Source organism: Jaculus jaculus, chromosome 5 (genome assembly GCF_020740685.1).
Source record: "Jaculus jaculus isolate mJacJac1 chromosome 5, mJacJac1.mat.Y.cur, whole genome shotgun sequence".
Classification (NCBI taxonomy): domain Eukaryota; kingdom Metazoa; phylum Chordata; class Mammalia; order Rodentia; family Dipodidae; genus Jaculus; species Jaculus jaculus.
In genome coordinates, this window is record NC_059106.1 from 46,805,217 (window position 1) to 46,827,268 (window position 22,052).

General features: G+C 44.4%; 1 protein-coding gene across 5 annotated transcripts in view; it reads left to right on the forward strand.

Moving 5' to 3' along the window:
* Vps13d (vacuolar protein sorting 13 homolog D) overlaps nt 1–22,052 on the forward strand; it is a 274,368-nt gene that overhangs the window by 37,999 nt on the left and 214,317 nt on the right. For all 5 annotated transcript variants that reach the window (XM_045149288.1, XM_045149289.1, XM_045149290.1 and 2 more), the window contains 5 exons: nt 1,114–1,244; nt 5,203–5,335; nt 8,602–10,800; nt 13,202–13,353; nt 16,341–17,372. In XM_045149288.1, the coding sequence (XP_045005223.1) occupies nt 1,114–1,244; nt 5,203–5,335; nt 8,602–10,800; nt 13,202–13,353; nt 16,341–17,372 (3,647 nt within the window). The remainder of the gene's footprint in view (nt 1–1,113; nt 1,245–5,202; nt 5,336–8,601; nt 10,801–13,201; nt 13,354–16,340; nt 17,373–22,052) is intronic.

Sequence of the window (22,052 nt, forward strand, 5' to 3'; positions counted from 1 at the left end):
GAATGTTGAAGAATTTCCATCTAGGTACAGGATCAATGGTTTATTGCATGGTGCAGCATTTGATACTACAGTTTTAAATACCATCATTGATGTACTTATATCTCCTTTTATTCCCAAAAAAAATTTGAGCCAAGTAAGGAAAAAGCACTTCTATTGACCAGGAGATTGATGAAATAATAACATTATATATAATAATGTTTTTTCTCCTTTCCTCCCTTCTTTTTTTCAAAGTATGAGCTCACTCTAGACCAGCCTGACCTGGAATTCACTATGTAGTCTCAGGCTGGCCTTAAACTCACAGTGATTCTCCTACCTCAGCTTTCCCAGTGCTAGGATTAAAGGTGTACACCACCATGCCAGGCACAGAGGGAGGGAAAGGAAGAGAGAGGGAGAGAGAAGGAGAGAGAATGGGCACACCAGGGCTTTTAGCCACTGCCAGTGCCAGACACATGTGCCACTTTGTACATCTGGTTTTATGTGGGTACTGGGTAATCCAACTCAGGTTGTTAGGTTTTATGGGCAAGTTCCTTAAACACTGAGTCATTTCTCCAGCTCCCTCCTTCCTTTTGAGCAATGAAGCTCTTTAGGTTTTTGGCCCAGTTTTTGAGACTTTCATGCAAATAGTAGCTGGAAGTGTTGGAGCTGTTTTGCTCTGTCACTGATAAAAGAAGGCATTTCCTTCAGGATTTCATTTTTTCTTCCAGTGTAATGTCCTTCTTTGTAAAGATTTTCAAATATAGCACTTTGAAATCTTTCAAAACTGATTCTAGGCTGGGCGTGGTGGTGCATGTCTTTAATCCTAGCACTGGGGAGGCAGAGGTAGGAGGATCACCATGAGTTCAAGGCCACCCTGAGTCTACATAGTGAATTCCAGGCCAGCTAGTCTCTTAAGTGTTGTTTCCTCACATACCTCTTTTGCCTTTGTGGTGTCTACCACCCATCTTTACCCTCATCCCTGTACCCCTGGGTTGTACTCGTCAGCTCAGGGTCAGAAGTTGTTTTTGTTACTGAATGTCTTACTTACCTGTGGTGGACGTTGTGAATGAGAGCAGACATCACAGTACGTGGCCACTTGGAAATCCTGATTGCCCTTATGCTTTTTCCGTGTTGCAGGTTTTGGTTATCAGTCTGAGCTCGAGCTGAGAGTAGCTGAAGCAGCCCGAAGACAGTATAACAAGCTGAAGATGCAGACCAAGGCGGAAATCCGACAGACTCTAGACCGTTTGTTAGTGGGGGGCTTCATTGTAAGTGGCCTCATGGAATCCTGTTTGCGGATGGGGCTGGGCAAGCATTTGTCGTGATCGTTTCATCACCTGTAGTCGAAAGGCTTATGTCAGCTATGCTGATTGAAGTGAACTGAAAAGATGGAAACTTTATCAGCTAGCATCAAGTAAAGGTTTTTTTATTTTTTCAAGGTAGGGTCTCCCTTTGGTCCAGGCTGACCTGGAATTCTCTATGTAGTTTCAGGTGGCCTCGAACTCTCCTTGACTCCTACATCTGCCTCCCGAGTGCTGGGATTAAAGGCGTGTGCCACCATGCCCAGCAAGATCTATTTTTTAAAGGTTTTTTAAAAATTATTTATTTATTTATTTGAGAGATCAAGAGGGAAAGAGGCAGGCAGAGAAAGAGAGAGAAAGAAGGAGAGGGAGGGAGGGAATGGGTGCACTACGGCCTCCAGACACTGCAAATGAACTCCAGACGCATGCACCTCCTTGTGCATCTGGCTTATATGGGTCCTGGAGAATTGAACTGAGGTCTTTTGGGCTTTGCAGGCAAATGCCTTAACTGTTAAGTTATCTCTCCAGCCCAAGATCTTTTTTTTTCCCCCAAATTGTATATGCTAGGGTCTTCAGCTACTGCAAAGAAGCTCTACACACATGTGCCACCTTGTGCATCTGGCTTATGTGGGTCATGGGGTATTGAACCAGGGTCCTTTGGCTTTGTAGGCAAAGGTCTCAACCTCTAAGCCATCTCTTTAGCTCCCATATAATAACAATCTTCAAAACCTCATGTCTTTTCCAGGCAAGTTTTAACATCAAATATGATTGATGCTAACAAGATCGCATTTTTCCTTATGCTAAACACATTTAAAGCTTGCTTTATGCCATTTTCAAACCTGATATTTTGTATACATTTCACACAAGAACTTCTCTTCATACTTACTGTTGTCAAAAGCCACATAACTCGAATGCCAACTTTTCTCCCACAGTACTGAGGTTACTTTGTGACAGGGCAAAGCAAGAAACAGCTTAATCATCGTTGGCAGTGGGTGTGATGGAGCACTGCGGAGATCCAGCAGTAGATGGAGCTGTTAGAGTGGCTGTTTGAAGTGCAGATAGGCTGTAGATGATTGGGGGGGGGGGGCAGGAGGGTTCAGAGTAAAAAAATGCCTCGGTGTTTGTGGTACAGGAATGAAAATCAGGCTGTGTCCTGTATGTGTGTGTGTGTTTCAATACAAATTATAACAATTTCTTGTTACTTTGGGAATAAGAAAGATTCCTTTTGGTTTTTGGAGGTAGGGTCTCACTCTAGCCCAGGCTGACTGGGAATTCACTATGTAGTCTCAGGGTGGCCTCGAACTCACGACCATCCTCCTACCTCTGCCTCCTGTGTGCTGGGATTAAAGCCATGTGCCATCACATCTGGCAAGAAAGAACCTTTTGATAGCATTTGTATAAATTTGCCTTTACCACATATGTATAATTGAGGCTAATTTTAGTTTCAAGGAAGAACAATTTATAAGTTTAAGACTTGGGGTGTTATTTATATTTTGAACATTAAAGTTTACATTTCAACCTTTACATATTTTGGTATCAAAGTTCATGGTGATGGCGCACACCTTTAGTCCCAGCACTGGGGAGGCTGAGGTAGAAAGATCAGTGAGTTAAGAGGCCAGCCTTGCTAGAGTAAGACCCTACTTCCAAAAAACAAAACTATGAAACAAAAAACAAAGTTTATGGGTTGCCTGTGTCTTGGTGTAGGTAAATATATTCGGATTTTGACATCCATTTGAGTCTCATAGTTTCTATAATGACACACACACACACACACACACACACACACACACACACACACACACACACACAATTCATATTAGAAACATGAGCTTTCTTTTTTTAAAAAACTATTGCTAGGGCTGGAAAGATGTCTTAGAGGTTAAGGTGTTTGCCTGCAAAGCCGAGGGACCTAGGTTTGATTCCATAGGATCCATGTTAACCAGATGCACAAGGGGGCGCACACATCTGGAGTTCGTTTCCAGTGGCTTGAGGCCTTGCTGTGCCTATTCTTTCTCTGCCTTTGTCCCTCCTTCTTTCTCTGTCAATTAAATAAATAAAAATAAAATATTTAGAAGAAACTATTGACAGCTTCCATAAGCACAAACAATAAACCTTGATAATTCCCACCCCCGTCCTGCCCTTCTCAAATTCACTCTCCATTAAATTCCCTCTTCCTTCTAGTTAGTCTCTCTTCTATTTTGATGTCATCATCTTTTCCTTTTTTTATGAAGGTCTTATGTAGATAGTGTCAGGCACAGCAAGGTCATGGATATGAAAGCCATTTTTTGTCTGGAATATTGTATTATAAGCAGTTCTACCCTTCCTTTGGCTCTTACATTCTTTCATTTTTATTTTTTAAAAACCTTTTTATTGATAGCTGCCATAAGTATAAACAATAAACCATGAAAATTTCTCCCCTTCACTCTTACTCTCCCCCTCTCAAATCTACCCTCCACTGAATGTCCTCCCCCTTCCAATTACTCTCTTTTATTTTGATATCATCATCTTTTTTCCCTATTATGAAGGTCTTGTGTAGGTAGTCTCAGGTAATGAGAGGTCATGGATATCTAGGCCATTTTGTATCTGAAAGATTGCATTGCAAACAGTCCTACCCCTCCTTTGGCTCTTAAATTCTTTTGTTTATTTTTATCTTTATCTTGTTTATTTTATTTGGTTTTTCAAGGTAGGGTCTCACTCTGGCCCAGGCTGACCTGGAATTCACTATGGAGTCTCAGGGTGGCCTCGAACTCACGGCGATCCTCCTACCTCTGCCTCCTGAGGGCTGGGATTAAAGGCGTGCGCCACCACGCCCAGCTAAGGCTCTTACATTCTTTCCACCACCTCTTTCTTCTACAATGGATCCTGAAGGTATGATAGAGATGTCTCAGTGCTGAGCACTCCACTGTCACTTCTTCTCAGCACTCTGGTGACTTTTGAGTTATCCCAGAGGTCACTGCCATTTTAAAAGGTTTTTCTAAGCCAGGCATGCTGGTGCATGCCTTTAATCCCAGCACTCGGGAGGCAGAAGTAGGAGGATTGCCTTGAGTTCGAGGCCACCCTGAGACTGCATGGTGAATCCCAGGTCAGCCTGGGCCAGAGTGAGACCCTACCTAGAAAAACCAAAAAAAAAAAAAGTTTTTCTAAACAAAAGTGAGAGTAACATAGACATTAAAAAAGTGCTTATAGGGCAGTTTGGTGGGCACAATATATATATTTAGCTAGACAACAGCAGGCTTTACTCCCCTAGGGCTCATGACTTCCTCCGCCATAGGCTTTTGACTAGGTTTTTAAGTATCAGGCATGTATTCTGTCCCGTGGAGCGGCCCTCCAGTTCAATTAGAGAGCAGTTGGCTTCTCCCACAACAGACATGCCACTAGTTGGCACCTTTGGCTTGGCTGGCCAGTCTTAAGGTTTGCAGGGTCCACTGCTCTTTAACACCATTGACACCTTCTGTTTCCCAAAGGGCTGCCTGCAGCATAACTCTTTTCAGCTTTCTGTCAGCTGGTTAACAGGGAGGAGGTTTCCAGTTCAGCTCCAGCCTGATTTCCGAGTGACCTTGCAGGCCAAGCAGAAACATGAGCTTTCTTGAACCATGGCTCATTCCAGTGCACGCACCCTCTCTAACCAGTGGTTTGTTAACTTGTTCTCTACTTCAGATATTGGCCTGTGACAGCGCCTCCAGTCCTCAAGCCTTAGCACCTGTGCTTTAATGCCACAGGCTACCGTGGCACCCCACCACAGTGCTGGACGTGCCCATGAGCACCATAAAGCTGTTGAGTGTAGCGGTCCCCGCTGATGTCACTGAGTTGTGTTCTAGGCTGGCCTGGGACAGGTGACCCTCCTGCCTGAGCCTCCCAGGTTGTAGGATTACAGGCATGTGCCACTCGGGTGAACTTAGAACCAAGTTTCATTTTATTTTTGCAGGAGGAAAGTAAGCGGTGGACTGTGCGACTGGATATTTCTGCCCCTCAGGTGATATTTCCCGATGACTTTAAGTTCAAGAATCCTGTGTTAGTTGTTGTGGATCTGGGAAGAATGCTGCTTATGAATGCTCAAGGTATGAGACCTGTCTTTATGGACTGTCCTGTCTGTGAGCTGAGTGGAGTGACTTTAAATGCCAGAGTTCATTTGTTACTACTACTTCTTTCAGTTTTTTTGAGGTAGGGTCCCGAGTGCTGGGATTAAAGGCATGTACCACCACATCTGGCTGTTACTATGTTTTTTGTTCTAGTCCAGGCTGACCTGGAATTCACTATGTAGTCTCAGGGTGGCCTCAAACTCACAGCAGTCCTCCTACCTTTGCCTCTGAGTGCTGGGATTAAAGGCATGCACTGCCATACCTGGCTTGTTACTTGTTTTTTTTTTTTTGGTTTTTTTAAGGTAGGGTCTCACTATATCCCAGGCTGTGGAGTCTCAGGATGGCCTCGAACTCACGGTGATCCTCCTACCTCTGCCTCCCGAGTGCTGGGATTATAGGCGTGAGCCACCACGCCCAGCTTGTTACTTGTTTTTTTATAAATATTTTATTTTAATTTATTTATTAGAGAGGGAGATAATATGGGCATGGCAGGGCCTCCAACCAGTGCAAACGATCTCCATATGTATGTGCTACCATGTGCTTCTGGCTTATATAGGTACTAGAGTATCAAACCTGGGTCCTTAGGCTTGATAGGCAAGTGCCTTAGCCGCTAAACCATCTCTCCAGGCCTGTTACTCTTCTTCTTTTTTATTTTTCAAATATTTTTCTTTCTTTATTTGGGGGGGATGTGGGAATGTGTGTATGAGCGAAAGAGTGCATGGGTGCTCCAGGGCCTCTTGCTGCTGCACACACATTCTAGATGTATGTGCCACTTTGTATATGTGGCTGCAGAAGTAAACCTGGGATGCCAGGCTTGGCAAGCACATGTCTTTTACCACTAAGCCACTTTTCCAGCTCATCTATTACTTCTTAAGAAATAGCTTGGGGGCTAGAGGGATTGTTTAGTGGCTAAGGCATTTACCTGCAAAGCCAAAGGACCCACGTTAGCCAGATGCACAAGGGGGAACATGGGTCTGAAGTTCGTGTGCAGTGGCTGGAGGCCCTGGTGTGCTCATTCTCTCTCTCCCCCTCTTTCTCTGTCAAATAAATAAAAATAAAAAAGAAAGAAATGGCTTGAGAGATTTTTCTTCTTTCAAGCACATAGTTTAGCCAGGCTGGATCATTAGCAGCCACTCTCTAACCCTATGCCCCCAGCTTCTGACAGCTACTAATATTTTTCTGTCTCTGGATTTGTGTATTCTAAACTTTTCATATTTATGGAAATGTACCATATAGTCTTTATGTTTTTTTGCTGAGTTTTTTTTTGGTATTATTTCCCCCCAGGCTGCTTTGGCGTGATACCTACGCCACCGGAAGTCCCATATAGTCTTTATGTTTGGCTCTTTTATTTAATTTTTTTTAAATTAATTTACTTTATTTTTTTATGGTGGGGAAAAGAGGCACATAGAGAGAAGGGACATGCCAGGGCCTTTAGCCACTGCAAATGAATTCCACACGCATGTGCCACCATGTGCATCTGACTTATGTGGGTCCTGGGGAATCAAACCTGGGCCCTTTGGCTTTGTAGGCAAGCCCCTTAACTGCTGAATCATCTCTGTAGTCTTGGCCATTTTGTTTGTTTGTTTTGAGGTACAGTCTCACTCTAGCCAAGGCTGACCTGGAATTCACTGTAACCTCAGAGTGGCCTCGAACTCATGGTGGTCCTCTTACCTCTGCCTCCCGAGTGCTGGGATTAAAGGCGTGTGCCATCACTCCCGGCTTTGGCCTTTTTATTTAGCATATTATTCCAAGGCTTATGCAATCATTTTTTTATTTTAATTTTTATTAGTATTTTCTATGATTATAAAAGAAATCCCATGTTAATCCCTTCCTTCCATACTTTCTCCTTTGAAATTCCATTTTCCATCATATTACCTCCCCACAATCATTTCTTTTTTTAAAATATTTTAAAAATTTATTTGTGAGAGCAGAGAAAATGGGAATGAGCCCCTTACAGCCTCCTGCCACAACAAGCTCCAGATGCATGTCCAGCTTGTGCATCTGGCTTTACATGGGTACTGGGATATTGAACCTGTAAAGACAGGCTCTGCAAACAAGCCCTTTTCACTGGGAGCCATCTCCCCAGCTCTAAATCATTCCTTTTTATGGCTAAAGAATAGTCTGTTGTTTGGATGTACCCTTTTTTTGTTCCTGTATTCTTTAGTTCATAGACTTGCGGATTTCTTCTACCCTTTTTTTTTTTTTTTTAAAAATAACTGAGAAGACTTGAAAGAGAAGAGGGTATGGCTGGGAAGATGGCCCAACAGGTAAAGCTGCCTGCTTGCAAAGCACACCCATTGAGTTCAGTCTTCCCAAGCACCCACGTGAAGCTGAGTGCAGGGTGGCACATGTGCCTGTGTGATTTTAGTGTCTACAACATTGGGAGGCTTAGCTAGGAGATTCTAGAGCTCATGGGTCAGCTGGACTGGCGTTAGTGGGCTTTGGAAAGAGAATCCAGCTGCAAGCAAGTGGAGTGGGAGAAGAGCAAGGCCCCTTGATGTTGTCTTTTGACTCCTACGTGTGCCTTGGCATAAGCATGCCCATGCGCGTACACACACACACACACACACACACACACACACACACACACACAAATTTTTAAGAAAATTGAAAGGAGGCAGAGAACTTGAGCAGAAGAAGGTCATAGCCGAGGGCATGCTGGAAGGGACTTGTATGTGAGTAACTGGATCGCGCGGCTACACCTGCTCGGACGGAAGACCGCGGAGCAGAGCCCGTGCAGCGTTGCTCACCTCCCGTGTGCCGGGCTGTCGCGGGGGCTGAGAGCCCAGCCGTGACACACATCCCTTATTGGTGGTTCTGCTCACTACGCCTGGACTTAAGCCCTAGGGATATTGTGGCATGCATTCTGCTCCCAGGACATTTTAGTGGTGGTGGTGAGGACAGAATGAACCCAGAGACGAGGTGAAGCACCCGAGTTACAGAGAGGGACCTTGGAGGGGTGTTGTCTGCTGCCGCCCAGGGCAGCTCAGAAGCTGGAAGGAGTGCCGTCGGTAGGTGGTGGTCTTTGTATCCCAAAGGTACTTTGGACCAGAATGTCCCTAACTTTTCTCAGAGAAAAAAGTATACTTTAACTGTTCGTGTCTTGGTTTCTAACGTACCAGGAATGTTCATTCTGAGTGAGTCAGCAGCTCTTACAGAAGACCATGCTTGCTGCTTCCACCCAGTCCAAACTAAGGGAGGAGGGAAGTGGTGGACATTGACTTTGGGTCTTTTTGTACCTGCAGATGACTCCAAGAGGAAAAGTGGGGCGAGGTCCACCTCTGAAGACAATCAGTTCAGCGATGATGAGTATAAGACCCCCCTCGCCACTCCTCCCAACACGCCACCTCCGGAAAGCAGCAGCAGCGGGGAGAAGACGCCTCCCTTTCCCGGTGTCGAATTCAGCGAAGAACAGCTCCAGGCGCGTCTGATGAGTACAAAGATGTATGAGAGGTACTCCCTGTCATTCATGGACCTCCAGATCATGGTGGGACGAGTGAAAGACAACTGGAAGCATGTGCAGGACATCGATGTGGGGCCGACCCACGTGGTCGAGAAGTTCAATGTTCACCTACAGCTAGAACGGCGGCTAATTTACACGTCAGACCCCAAGTACCCAGGGGCGGTGCTCTCCGGCAACCTACCAGACTTAAAGATCCACATCAATGAGGACAAGATATCTGCTCTGAAGAACTGCTTTGCTCTCCTCACCACCCCAGAAATGAAGACGGCTGACACCCAGATGAAAGAGAAGATCTTCCCCCAAGAAGCCCAGCGGGGAAGCCTGCAGGACTCGGTAGTGAACTTAACCCAGAGTATTGTGATGCTGGAGCAGCACACCCGGGAGGTGTTGGTGGAGTCACAGCTCCTCCTGGCGGAATTTAAAGTGAACTGCATGCAGCTTGGCGTTGAGAGCAATGGCAGGTACATCTCTGTGCTCAAGGTGTTTGGTACCAATGCTCACTTTGTGAAGAGGCCTTATGATGCTGAAGTCTCCCTAACCGTTCATGGTTTGCTCCTGGTAGACACCATGCAGACCTATGGTGCTGATTTTGACCTTTTGATGGCTTCTCATAAGAACTTGAGTTTTGATATCCCCACAGGAAGCCTTCGGGATAGCAGGGCACAATCGCCTGTCTCGGGACCTAATGCCGCCTTTTTAACTGACATAGCCACCCTCAATGACAGATCAGCCACTAGTCCTTCTTTTGAAAAAATTCTCACCAAAGAGCAGGAGTCCCTTATTAAATTGGAATATCAGTTTGTGAGTTCAGAGTGCCCATCCATGAACTTAGACAGCACTCTCCAAGTAATTTCACTGCAGGTGAATAATTTGGATATTATCCTAAATCCAGAGACAATTGTGGAGCTGATTGGTTTTCTTCAGAAATCCTTCCCTAAAGAAAAAGACGATTTGAGTCCTCAGCCTCTAATGACTGATTTTGAACGCAGCTTCAGAGAACAAGGGACTTACCAATCTACATATGAGCAGAACACAGAGGTTGCAGTGGAAATCCATAGGCTCAACCTCCTGCTACTTCGGACAGTGGGGATGGCGAATGGGGAGAAGTGTGGCAGGAAAATCGCAACTGCAAGTGTTGGTGGCACCAAAGTGAATGTGTCCATGGGCAGTACATTTGACATGAATGGCTCCCTGGGCTGCTTACAACTCATGGATTTGACCCAAGAGAATGTGAAGAACCAGTATGTTGTCAGCATTGGGAACTCCGTGGGCTACGAGAACATCGTCAGTGACATTGGCTACTTTGAATCCGTGTTTGTCAGGATGGAGGACGTGGCCCTGTCTGAAGCTCTGAGCTTCACGTTCGTGGAGAAATCAAAACAGGAGTGTTTTCTCAGCCTGAAGATGGCGTCACTGCATTATAACCACTCTGCAAAGTTCTTGAAGGAGTTGACATTATCTATGGATGAACTGGAAGAAAATTTTCGAAGTATGTTGAAAAGTGCAGCCACCAAAGTCACCACTGTCTTAGCCACCAAGACTGCTGAGTACAGCGAGATGGTCTCGCTCTTCGAAACCCCAAAGAAGACCCGGGATCCCTTTGTCCTAGAAGAAAATGAAATCTATGGGTTTGGTCTACCTTCACCTCATTCAGACACGGTCAAGCTCATCTTGAACATAAACATTGAGTCTCCAGTTGTGTCTGTCCCTCGCAGGCCGGGGAGTCCTGAGCTGTTGGTGGGACACTTGGGACAGATATTCATCCAGAATTTTGTGGCCGGAGATGATGAATCCAGAAGTGATCGTCTGCAGGTGGAAATCAAAGACATTAAACTCTATTCTTTGAATTGCACCCAGTTGGCAGGCAGAGAAGGTGCTGGGCCTGAAGCCAGCCCACCTTCTGGGTCTGCCAGTGCCAACAGTCAGGAGGAGGCTCATTTCACCCGGCACGATTTCTTTGAGTCTTTGCATAGAGGTCAAGGTAAGAAACAGAAATGTGTTTTATTTGTTTAAAGGTTCAAAACCTTCAGCTTCTGTACTATTTCACTAAAACCAACAAAAACTTTGCCTTTTAGAATTTATCCCTCATCATCATTTTAGAATCATGGTAGAATTTTACTAGTTTCGTAGTGGGCTGGCATATTTCCATTTAACCCATATGTGGCAGCACAAGAATTTCCTGTGGGAGGCACATGTTGTACAGGGGTGTGGACACTGTCATCATGCTTACAAATTCATTCAGGGATCAAGAATTTTCCTGTAAGCATTCCCCCTTGAACTTGGCCAAGTGCAAATTCACAGGCATGCTTCAGTGGGGGCATGCTTTTCCAGTGCCATCTCTTTTGCTCTAGGAGATCTAACTTTCTTGTTGTAAGCTATAAGATTTTCCCAGTTAAATATTTTAGCCCAAGATAGCTCAGAAGAGTTACGTAACTAGGAAATGCAACATGGCCTGTGGTGTGTGTGGTCTTTCAGTTCTGCCATCTTCTAATATGGGCCGGTGCAGGATCCTTGGAATGTAGTTCTTTTGTTTGTATTCTGGATCCAGTCAGTTCAGTCTATTAGACTTGGCATCCAGAGTCAGGTAGGCTCTATGATTTGTTGTGGTGAAGAAATGAAAGCTTTTGAAAATACCCTCTGTGATTCTCATATGATAATTCACTGCTTCATTTAAATTTCTTTTTTTTTTTTTTTTTTTTTGTGAGTGGGGGCTTCATGCATGCTAGGCAAGTGCTCTACCGCTGAGTTATATCCAGCATCACCAGTTCATTTATATGCTTACTGAATTCTATTTGGGATAAATTTGTTTCCTTAGCTCCTTGAATTGTCTAATTCTGATTTAGGCCTAATAACATAACCAGAATACTGGCACTCTAGAGACAGATCTAGAGACTTGTCTTCTTAAAAAATACAGTTGACACACACAGTTTAAGCATAAGTTTATTTAGCAATGCAAAGTACACATTCCAAAGAGATTGCAGTGGACTGCCCCAAAGGTTGGATGGATTCTGCATGTTGGGTTTAAAGAAATTTTAAAATTACTTTATTGATTATTTATGAGGGAGAGAGAGAGAGAATGAGAATGGGCATGCCAGAGCCTCTAGCCACTGCAAATGAACTCCACATGCATGCGCCACACACTGTGTATCTGGCTTCCATGGGTACTGGGGAATCAAACCTGGGTCCTTGGGCTTCTCAGGCAAGTGCCTTAACTGCTAAGCCATCTCTCCAACCTCTTGATGTTTTTATGAATATTTATGAGGTGGATGTCACATTCAGTGGGTAAGGTGGTCCTTTTCTCCTCTCCCAAATAACGGTGGCCCAGATCTCCCTTTTAGGATGTTTGCTCTCATGATCCTCTAGAAAAGCCCACAAAAAGGTGAAGTGTCAAAACCGTATTGTAAGTGATGTTATCATGACATCCGGTCTTTTGAGGATTCAGACCTTGGTTAGTACACATGTGTAGAAAAGTGCCTGGTGTCTTAGTTTCTGACAACCTAACCGCCTTCAAGGATGTTTAACCACAAAGGGGTATTCTAACTGTCAGGAGATAGAGCTACCAAGATACAGCTGTAGTTCCCTTGGTCACCTTATATCTCACTCCCTGCCTGTCTGACATCACTCACAGGGCGATGTCTGTATTGGAATTCTAGGTGAAGATGGGCAATTTGCTATGGAAACCAGCATGGGAAGTTCAAGAAACTTAGTGTAGTCTCCACACTGCGTTAGTGTTGAGCACAATGTATATGTATAATATATGCACAGTAATATATACATATGTTGTTTTTCAAGGTAGAGTCTCACTGTACGCCAGGCTGACCTGGAACTCACTATGTAGTTGCAGGCTGCCCTCAAACTCATAGCAATCCTCCTATCTCTGCCTCCCGAGTGTTTAGATTAAAGTCATGTACCGCCATGCCTGGCTGAGCATCATAATTTTTTTGTATTTATTTATTTGAGAGTGATAGAGAAAGAGTCAGATAGAGAGAGACAGAGAATAGACACGTACATAGACACACACCATAGCCTCTTACCACTGCAAACACATACCAGATGCTTTTGCTGCCCTCTGCTCCAGCATGCAAGGATAGCTTGGGAATTAACCTTGGGCTGGCAGGTTTTGCAAGCAAGTGCCTTTAGCTGTTGAGCTATCTTCACAGCCCCTGTTTCTTTTTATTTATTTATTTTCTTTTCCTATCATTTTGTCTTGGAGTTCTTGCTGTGAGTTTTGTTCCTAGTCATAAACCTCATTTGACAGGCTATCCTCCTCTCTTGGTCTAAAAGTAACTCATGGGTTTTATTTTGTATACATAGCATTTAATCATCAGCAACAAAGTACATGTTAGTGTTTACAGCCTGTCATGTCCTCTCTCTCCTGCCAGCTTTTCACATTTTGAACAACACCACCATCCAGTTTAAACTGGAAAAGATCCCCATAGAGAAAGAATCTGAATTGACTTTCTCTCTCAGTCCAGATGATCTGGGGACCACTAGCATCATGAAGATTGAAGGAAAATTCGTCAATCCAGTGCAGGTAAGAACCCATCTTTGATTTCACATCTAAGCACTTGAGGTGAAATACAGGCGTCCTTTATCTAAGGTGCTTGAGACATGACATGTTTTAGATGTTGGAGTTTTTTGGCTTTTTAGAACAAATATTTGCAAAGCCTTTATTGGTTGAGAATTCCTAATTGGAAATCTGAGACTATTTTTCTTTTTTGGTTTTTCGAGGTAGCGTCCCAGTCTAGCCCAGGCTGGCCTTGAGCTCATGGTGATCCTCATATCCCTGCCTCCCAAGTGCTGGGACTAAATATGTGTGCCACTACGCCTGGCCAAAATCTGATACTTTTTGACAGCTGATATAATACAAAATTTTAGGTTTGGGGGCTGGTCCCTGGCTTAGCAGTTAAAGGTGCTTGCTTGCAAAGCCTGATATCCTGGATTCTGTTCCCCAGTGCCTAACTAAAGTCAGATGCACAGTGGCACATGAATCTGGAGTTACTTGCAGCGACAGGAGCTCTGGCACACCAATTCTCTCTCTTTCTCTCTCTCTCTCTCTCTCTCTCTCTGCTTGCAAATAAGTGATATTTTAAAAAGTTTCAGATTTCAAGGCTATTTTGGAATGCAGATTAGGGGGAAAGGTTGTTTAGCTGTAATTTACATTTATATTACATAAATATCCTCAAGCCATTATATATAAAGTGTTGGAAGGTAAATATGTGATTTCAAGGAAGTATCATGAATGTGGGTTTCTGTTGTTTATAGCATTCTCTAATAAACATGGAATTCTGGTCTAGCTGTATTGTCCAGGCTGACCTTGAACTCATGGTCTTCTTACTTCAGCCTCCCAAATACTGGGAGTATAGTTGTGCTGCACTATAGGATCCCAGCAACATGGGATCCTTTTATCATGTCATTTTGTCACTGTGCAGTCAGCCTTGTTAGACTTTCTCATGTGGACGAGGGGTGAGTTGGGTAGAGGATGGAGGTAGTCTTTAATATCCTAGCCATTCAGCAATGGGGGCAAAAAAAAAAAGACACAACAAACTTGCTTATTGAAGGTCAGAGTCTGTCTTTCCCAGGAAGATACAGTTCTCATTCCATTTTGGACATGCTTGGCCCGGACTGTGCAGAAATCTCAGCTGTTGACAGGTCCTTTCAAGGGAGAGTTGGTCTTGTTCTGTTTGAAATGAATTGGGCCAGGATAGAGATTGTGTGTGTGTTAGTTAACTGTGTCAGCACCTGTCCTTTCTCCTTCAGAACTGTCATTCGTCCTGATTCCACAGGGACTAGAGGAAAGAGCATTAGGTTATGAAATCAGGACTGTCAGGCTCACAGCGCAGTGGGCCTTGTCTCAGGCTGTAGTTGGTCACTAGTCTGCCTAGCAGCTGCTTTGGACTAACCCAGGAACTTGAACCTGTGGCCGTCAGTGGCTGCTCAGTATGGGTGTCTGGGTGAGCCAGTCTCCCCCAGCGTGCTTCTCAACCCAAGCTGGTCTTATCAGTAGGCTCAATAGCATAATTCCCCCTTCATCCTAGTACATGATATGAATCCTGCTGGAGTATGATGTCTCATTCTTTTTTTTTTGGTTTTTTTTTTTTTGAGGTAGGGTCTCACTCTGGCTCAGGCTGACCTGGAATTCACTATGTAGTCTCAGGGTGGCCTCGAACTCTCGGCAATCCTCCTTCCTCTGCCTCCCCAGTGCTGGGATTAAAGGTGTGTGCTACCACGCCTGGCTCTGATGTCTCATTCTTATGACTACCAATGACTTATCTTAAAATGAATATACTCTAAAAAGGTTTTAAGACAATTTATTTACTCATTTATATTCAATGATAATAAGTTAATTCTAAGAACTGTATTATTATTAAAAATTTAAGCTTACACAAAAGCACAGCGGACAAATTTTCATTCAGCAGTTTTCAAGGTTTTGCCACATTTTTAAAAATCTATGTTTTTTGCAGGGAGGGAGAAGAATTTGAGATGGAGTTCAGGGTCTTGTGCATACTAGGCAAATGCTGTAACCACTGAGCGGTATCTCTACCCCATCTTTTTTTTTTTTTCTTTTCTTCCCCGCTGAGGTTAGGTCTCACTCTAGCCAAGCTGACCAGGAACTAATGTGTAGCCCCAGACTGGTCTCAGCCTCACCCAGAATCTTCTACCTCAGCCTCTGGAGTGGTACGATTAAATGCATGTGCTACTATGCCCAACTTCTGAAAATATTTTTCAATAAGAAATTAAAATTTGAATTCCAGGTCAGCCTGAGCTAAATATAATGAGACCTTGCTGCAGGGAAAAGGAAGTAATCAAGAAACTATGATTAAAAGAGAAACACCGGGGGTGGGGTTACAGCTCAGCAGTCATTCACAAGATCCTGAGTTTGATCCCCAGCACACCATAAGAGAGGCGTAAATACAGAAATCATGGGGCACCATCAGTTTTTTAAAAGTACTAAGCATTGCTTTCCACACTACTTTATGACTATTGTTTTGTAAGCATGGTTTTTGCTTTTTTTAATTCTGTGGTGCATCCATGTTTGAAAGTATTCTCTTTGCTTTCTGTAGTTATTTTGTGTGGCTAAAAAGGGTGACTTTGGCCGGGCATGGTGGTGCACGCCTTTAATCCCAGCACTCGGGAGGCAGAGGTAGGAGGATCACTGTGAGTTCAAGGCCACCCTGAGACTACAGAGTGAATTCCAGGTTAGCCTGGACCAAAGTGAGACCTTTCCTTGAAAAACCAAAAAAAAAAAAAAAAAAAAAAAAAAAAAGGTGACTTTGACTTTGCGGATTCTGGCATACAACCAGAACTTACTGAACATTCTTTTTTTGTGTGTATAGTATTCTGGAAGGTGCTTGAGAGGGCCTTTTGAATAGAAGTGGGCAGAAAGAGATAAAGACAGGAGGGAAATGAGAGTCAGTGCTGTCAGCTAACTTCAACTCGTGGAAGTGCAGAAAATGTGGACATTTCGAGCAGAGCAGGTGCAACAGTGCTGAGGTAACTGAACTTTCCCTTTGGATGCAGGTGGTGCTAGCCAAGCACGTGTACGAGCAGGTTTTGCAAACACTGGACAACCTTGTGTACAGCGAAGATCTGAGTAAGTTCCCAGCCAGTGCTCCCTCCTCCCCGTGCCCAGCTTCTCCCCTACCCGCCCTCAGCACCTGTGGAGAACCTCCTGTGGAGAGGAAGGAGAATGGCTTGTTCAGCCACTCCAGCTTTTCTAGCACCTCTCAGAAGTCCTTGTCTGTGAAGGAAGTCAAAGCCTTCACTCAGATCCAGGCCAACTTCTGCATATCGGAGCTGCAAGTTCAGCTGAGTGGAGACCTGACTTTGGGGGCGCAGGGTCTTGTGAGCTTAAAGTTCCAGGATTTTGAAGTGGAATTCAATAAAGACCACCCACAGACCCTATCTATTCAGATTGCTCTGCGCTCTCTGCTGATGGAAGACTTGCTAGAGAAAAATCCAGACTCTAAGTACAAGAACCTGATGGTGTCTCGAGGCGCTCCCAAGCCATCTAGCTTAACGCAGAAAGAGTATCTCTCCCAGTCTTGCCCTTCTGTGTCCAACGTGGAGTATCCCGACATGCCTCGGTCTCTCCCGTCCCACATGGAGGAAGCTCCGAACGTCTTTCAGTTATATCAGAGACCAACCTCTACATCTCGGAACAAGCCAAAGGAAGTCCAAGAGCAGGTCTACCCCTTGACCCCACCTCCTTCTCCGACAGCAGATGAGCCCAAGGTACCTACTGGAAAAAGTAAATTTGATGATTCCTTGGTGCACATCAATATATTCTTGGTGGATAAGAAGCATCCAGAATTCTCTTCCACTTACAGTCGCATCAACCGGAGCATTGATGTCGACTTTAACTGCTTGGATGTGCTGATCACACTGCAGACCTGGGTCGTGATCCTGGACTTCTTTGGAATTGGCTCCACTGCAGACAACCATGCCATGAAGGTGCCGCCGGAGGACTTTCTGCAAAGTGTGAGGTCTGAAGCCAGTGCCGCTGGGGAGTCTGAGCTCCAGGAGCCCGTGAACTCCAAGCTGGATCTCAAGGTATCAGCGCCTCTGGGTTGCTTTAGGTTCTGAAATGAGTTTGAGTCTTTATTTTATTTTTACTTATTCTTTGTGGGTTTTTTTTTTTTTTTTGTTTTTTTTTTGAGTTAGGGTCTCGCTCTACCCAGGCTGACCTGAAATTTACTATGTAGTCTCAGGGTGGCCTCAAACTCATGGCAGTCCTCTTACCTCTGCCTTCCAAGTTCTGGGATTAAAGGCGTGCGCCACCACACCTGGCTGGGTCTTTATTTTAAATATGGGTGTTTCCCATTCATCCTGGAAAGCAGCTCTTGTTACAGGGGAGCTGTGTAGTCTCTAGCTGGCTGTTGGAAAGGGTAACTTCTGAGAAATGGAGGCGGGGACAATGAGTGGCTAAATACCTTGTCTTTCCCTCTGCGTATGTGATTCTTTGGAACACTGTTGCTTCTCTAGCCTCAACTTCCTTGTCTTCCATCTTCTAGGATGGGGAAGCGCATGCACCATTCTAGCCAGGTGTTGAGTACATGATAACGACTTCAAAGTGTGGCTTTCTTGTGAGCGCCTCATTCTCCTTCAGCAGTATTTATTTTCATTGAGAGCAACAGCATAGTGGTCACGAAAACATGAAGTATGCGAGGTTGACTGCCTGGCTTTGCTTTGAATCCTGGTGCTCTCACTGTAACCAGCAGCTGTGACTTGTGACCAATAGAGTAACCTCTCCTCCCCCTTTTGTTAGTTTACCAGTAACCTGGGGGTGTGCAGTGGTGCCTACATCAGGGTCATGTGCATTCGAGGAGAGCCTAGGTGAGGCTCTCCACACAGTGGCATAAGCTTAGTTGAGAGGAGGCTGTTACTACCTTTACTGTTCTAGGGATTCCCATGTTAGTAGTATGTCCTTGGTGCTCATATTATAAACAGTTAAACATTTTTTATTTAGGGCTAGAGAGATGGCTTAGCCTGTGAAGTCTAAGGACTAAGGTTCAATTTCCTAGATCCCACATAAGCCAGAGGCACAAGTGGAAAATGTGTCTGGAGATCATTTGCAGTGGCTGGAGGCCTTGGTGAGCCCATTGTCTCTATCTCTCATAAATAAATAAAGAAATAAATATTTTTTTTTATTATTTATATACAAGCAGAGAGAGAATGTGTTGGGCATGCCAGGGTCTCTTGCCACTGCAAACAAATTCCAGGTGCATGTGCCACTCTGTGCATCTGGCTTTATGTGGTTCCTGGAAAATTGAACCCAAGTTGACAGGCTTTGTAAGCAAGTGCTTTTTACCACTGAGCCATCTCCTCAGCTCATAGGTTTTTTTTTTTTTTTTCAAGGTAGGGTCTCACTGTAGCCCAGGCTAACCTGGAATTCACTATGGAGTCTCAGGGTGGCCTCGAACTCATGGCGATCCTCCTACCTCTGCCTCCCGAGTGCTGGGATTAAAGGCATGCGCCACCACGCCTGGCTCATAAGTATTTTTTAAAAAGCTGTAAAGTTATATTTGAGGCTGAACTTAATTAGGATAGCAGGCAGTTATATTGAGTTGCCATTTGCAGGCACACAAGCCTGTTGGCACTAGCTTGTTCCAGAGCCCTGGCATCCCTGCAGTAGCAGCTGGCTGCATGTGTGCCTAGGGAAGAAGGTCTTCAACTGCAGGTCTTGACATGTGCGTGTGTGTGTGTGTGCCTGCGTGTTCTTGCCCCCACTGCTGGGGGCAGTCAGGAGGATAACCTCACTTTACCCCGTGTTGTTGCTACCCTGCTTCCCTAGCCCACAGCACCTTCATTCTTCTAGAAGAGGGAGAGTTCTGGGGAGAGATGGGGGAGCCAGGCTTGCCTCTAGCTCAGTGGACATGTGAGTGCATGGCCTTGCAGTGCTCCGAGACCCTGGCACAGAAATAGCAGAGCTTTTAGTCATTTTGGATGTTGTGGCTTAACTGACTGTGTTCTCGAGGTGTCTGTGGGGATGTGCCTCAGGAGCCTTGCCCTGAGGAGATGCAGACATGTGCTTCCTGGGGGTGTGGCTGGCTGTGCAGGACAGGCTCAGATGAGTGCCTCTCACCAAGGTGCTTTTGAAAGAAGAATTCTTTTTTGTTTTTTTTTTCTCAATTTTTATTAACATTTTCCATGATTATAAAAGATATCCCATGGTAATACCCTCCACCCCCGCCCCACTTTCCCCTTTGAAATTCCGTTCTCCAGCATATCCCCTCCCCATCTCAATCAGTCTCTCTTGTATTTTGATGTCATGATCTTTTTTCCTCCTATTATGATGGTCTTGTGTAGGTAGCGTCAGGCACTATGAGGTCATGGATATCCAGGCCATTTTATGTCTGGAGGGAGCATGTTATAAGGAGTCCTACCCTTCCTTTGGTTCTTACATTCTTTCCGCCACCTCTTCTGCATTAGACCCTGAGCCTTGGAAGGTGTGATCGAGATGTTACTCAGTACTCCAGTCACTTGAAAGAATAATTCTTGACAAACATTTTTATTGCCAACAATTTCAAGTATATCACAGAGAAAATAGTATAATGAGCCCAATATCCCTCACTCATCATGTCTCCTTTATTTTCTTCTTTAAAGCTGAATTATTTCAAGGCAAATTCTTGTCATTTTACCTCCTTATACTTCATTATTCATCTCTGGGAAAAAGAATGGATATTTTCTTATGTTACAACAATTTATTTTATTTGTGAGTAGAGCGAGACAGAAAGAGTGGGAGAGAGAGAGTATGGGTGCTTCAGGACCTCCTGCCACTGCAGATGAATTTGACAAATGTGCTACTTTGTGCATCTTTTTTTAATGTGGATGCTGGGGAATCGAACCTGGGGCGGCAGGCTTTGCAAGCAAGTGCCTTTAATTGCTAAGCCATCACCCCAGCCCTTATGTTACCACAATATATTTTCACATCTAACTACATTGACAGAAATGCCTGGGTGCCATCTAATGCCTAACAGGCCACCTTCAATCTTCTCAGGATGTTGCACAAAAGCCCCTTTCTGTGGGCTGTGGAGGAGTGAACGATTTGAAGAACTTTAGTCTTCTCCTTTGGTCTCTGTAGTTCAATGCAATGCTAGACTTTGCTGAGTTTCCTCATTTACAAAATGAGATGTCAATAAAATGATAGGTGAGTTTTTGAATTAGTCATTTTTCTTAATAAAATGATAAATGGGTTTTTGAATTAGTCATTTTCCGTAAGTCTTTTTCATGCAAGCCAGCCTTGCTTTGTCCTCCTCCCCACGTTTGACTTCGTAGAGTCTTGTAGACCGTTCCGCATTCTAGGTTCTTCTGTTTCCTGCCTTTCCATTGGCTTTTTTGTCCTCTGTTTTAGCCAGAGAATCTGGTTCAGGTGCAGCTTCTTGGGAGGACAGAGCAACAAGGTGCTGGGTGCTTCCTTTGCAATGAGACAGGTGCCCTAGGTCAGCGGGTCCTGTTAATGACACCTGGATTTTGTGTCTGCAAGTAGGTTCAGGTGGTGACAGCTGGATTCCACTACATAAAGCATTCTTTTTAAAAAATATATTTATTTTATTTTATTATTATTATTTATTTACTGGGGGGGGGGGAGAGAGAGAATGGGCACGCCATGGGTTCCAGCCACTGCAAATGAACTCCAGATGCATGTGCCCCCTTGTGCATCTGGCTTACTTGTGTCCTGGGGAATCGAACTGAGGTCCTTTGGCTTTGTAGGAAAGTGCCTTAACTGCTAAGACATCTCTCCAGCCCACAAAGCATTCTTTTTTTTTTTTTTTTTTTTTTTTTGGAGATAGTGTCTCACTCTGGCCCAGGCTGACCTGGAATTAACTGCAGTTTCAAAGTGGCCTTGAACTCATGGCAATCCTCCTACCTCTGCCTCCCAAGTGCTGGGATTAAAAGCCTGCACCACCGTGCCCAGCACAAAGCGTTCTTATACCCAAGTTATATGATATTTTTTTGGTGATGAGATGACTGGAGCTTTTGTATCTCATTTTTGGTGATCTTGATGCCTTGAGATCCTTCTGTGATCCCTGTCAGAAATCTATAGTGAGGGAACTGGAGAGTCCCTGCCCAGGGTCATTGCTCCAACTATGACCATCCTTTCCGTTTTTCTCTGCCTCCCTCTATAAATCCTTTTTTCTTCCTTCTCTATGTTATTTTCTTACATTCTCTTTGTGTCATTTTCCTCAGTTATTCATCCTCTCAGCATTTCCTGAGCACCTAATCTGTAGGTGTTGAGGACAAAGAGACACGCAAGGACTGACCTCTGCCACCTGCAAGCGTGGGTACCGTCCATCTTCCTGTCTTCCATCGTGCCTCGTCCCCAGCACAGAAGAGCTTGTGAGACTGATGCAGAAAACCCTAGCCCTTTTAGTAGCTGTACTTAACTAGTGTAGTTTGTTAGAGAGCGTGCACTTCCTGGGAACAGGGGACTTGCTGTTCTTCTGTTAGTAACTACCCTAGACAGAAGAGTTAGCATGTCCGCATAAGTCCCGACAGGTCAGCAGAGGCCTCTGTGAAACATTTGTCCAAAGGCATTAGGCAGGATTCTAAATCATCTTCATCGTTTTTCCAAGACAAATCTTTTTTTTTTAATAAGCATTGTTATTATATTTATTTTTTTCTCAATTTTTATTAACATTTTCCATGATTATAAAAAGTATCCCATAGTATTACCCTCCCCTCCAACTTTCCCCTTTGAAATTCCATTCTCCATCATATCCCCTCCCCATG